At 57.0% G+C, this 1,462-nt stretch overlaps 1 protein-coding gene across 1 annotated transcript in view; it reads right to left on the reverse strand.

Annotated features, from left to right (window-relative positions):
* Positions 1–1,462, reverse strand: part of RAB13 (RAB13, member RAS oncogene family) — a 3,971-nt gene extending 2,509 nt beyond the window's left edge. Inside the window, exon 1 of the mRNA XM_045298345.1 lies at positions 1,115–1,462. Within this exon, the coding sequence (XP_045154280.1) occupies positions 1,115–1,344 (230 nt within the window). The 5' untranslated portion in view covers positions 1,345–1,462. The remainder of the gene's footprint in view (positions 1–1,114) is intronic.

Consider the following 1,462-nt stretch of genomic DNA (forward strand, 5'->3'; position numbering starts at 1 on the left):
GGGTCCACTCAGCCGTTTGACAACCCTTTTCAATTCAGTTTCCTCCAAAATATTAGATTCCTTTTCCCTTTGTAGTGGTTACGTGTCAGGCTACTAACTGCATGGTCAACAGTTGAAAACTACTAACCGCTCCTGGGGAGAAAGAGGAGGCTTTCTGTTCCCGTAAAGAGTTACAGTCTGGGAAACCCACAGGGGCAGCTCTACCCTGTCCTGTGGGGCCACTATGAATCGGCATTGACTCCATGGCAGGGTTTTTCCTTTCCTTTTTTTGGTCTCCCCCTTTTTTCATAGAACCTCTAACTCTGTCTACCCCCCACCCTCGTGGTCCTAGGGTAGAGGGAGGCAAACAACGTATGGAAGCAAGCACCAGGCTATGAACTAACTAGAGGTCGAGCTGGGAACCACGCCAGTCGGAGGTTAAATCCGAATGCTCCAGGGACTGAATTAGGAAAGAGGGGTGTTTTTCTTTCCCTTTTCTAACCAGAATTGCCCGGAGACTCTCCTCCGAGTCTTCTCTCGGCTTGTTTCCCAGGCCAGAGAAGATGAAGGATGAGGGGGAGGGCAGCAGGCAGTTTTGTTCTTGTTGGAAACTTGGGTCCCCTCCCCCGGGCCTGTTATGGCCCCAGGGAGGGGCTGAGTCACCAGGCTGACTCAGAGACCCCAAAACTCCCTTAGCTGGCCACCCTCCTCACCATGCGGACTGCACATTCAAGGTCACAGCCTAGGGGACACCCTCCCCAAACTTCCATGGAGGGGTAGGGAGCCGGGGACGTGCCTGTTAAGATGGGAAACTGTGAGTGAGGCAGCCTACTCCAAAGGCCTTGGGAAGCAGATGTGAGGCGAGGAAGGGGCACAGGAAATGTGGAGAGTGGATGAAGGGAGTTGTAGGTGGGGTAACAAGAGCTGAGAGAGAGAGAGAGACGTGTTGTTCACGTAGAATTGGGGAGGCTAAGGAAGGAGATGGTGTCAAGAAAACGAGGGGGCTGGCCGCCAGCGGAGGGTGAGCCCAGGTCTCCGAGAAATTAGCGACCTGGGTACCATTTCAGAGCCCTGGGGAGGGGGATGGGCCGGCGGCACGGGTTGAGACCGGAGCTGAGGAACTTCATTCCCGAGCCACAAGTGGTTCGTCCGTTCGGGACGCTGCGGGGAGAGGGGCACGGGGGAGTCGGGGATGGGGGTGGGTGGGTGGGGGTGGTCTGGGGCATGGCCCGTGGGCTCACCGATTGTGGAGATGTAAGTGTTGTTGAAGTTGTCCTCTGCAAAGCGAATGATCAGACAAGTCTTGCCCACCCCCGAGTCCCCGATCAGCAGCAACTTGAAGAGGTGGTCGTAGGCTTTGGCCATGGCGGACACTGGGGGAGCAGCGGGGGGCGGGGTGGGGAAGCGCTGGGCACCGGTAGGCGGGACTGGAGGGTTGGCAAGCAGAAGGGCCCCCGAGCCCAGGCCAGGAAGTTTTCCTGCT

The sequence above is a fragment of the Echinops telfairi genome, unplaced genomic scaffold (genome assembly GCF_000313985.2).
Source record: "Echinops telfairi isolate 266 unplaced genomic scaffold, ASM31398v2 ScPeMD7_7425;HRSCAF=8463, whole genome shotgun sequence".
NCBI classification, from domain to species: Eukaryota; Metazoa; Chordata; class Mammalia; order Afrosoricida; family Tenrecidae; genus Echinops; species Echinops telfairi.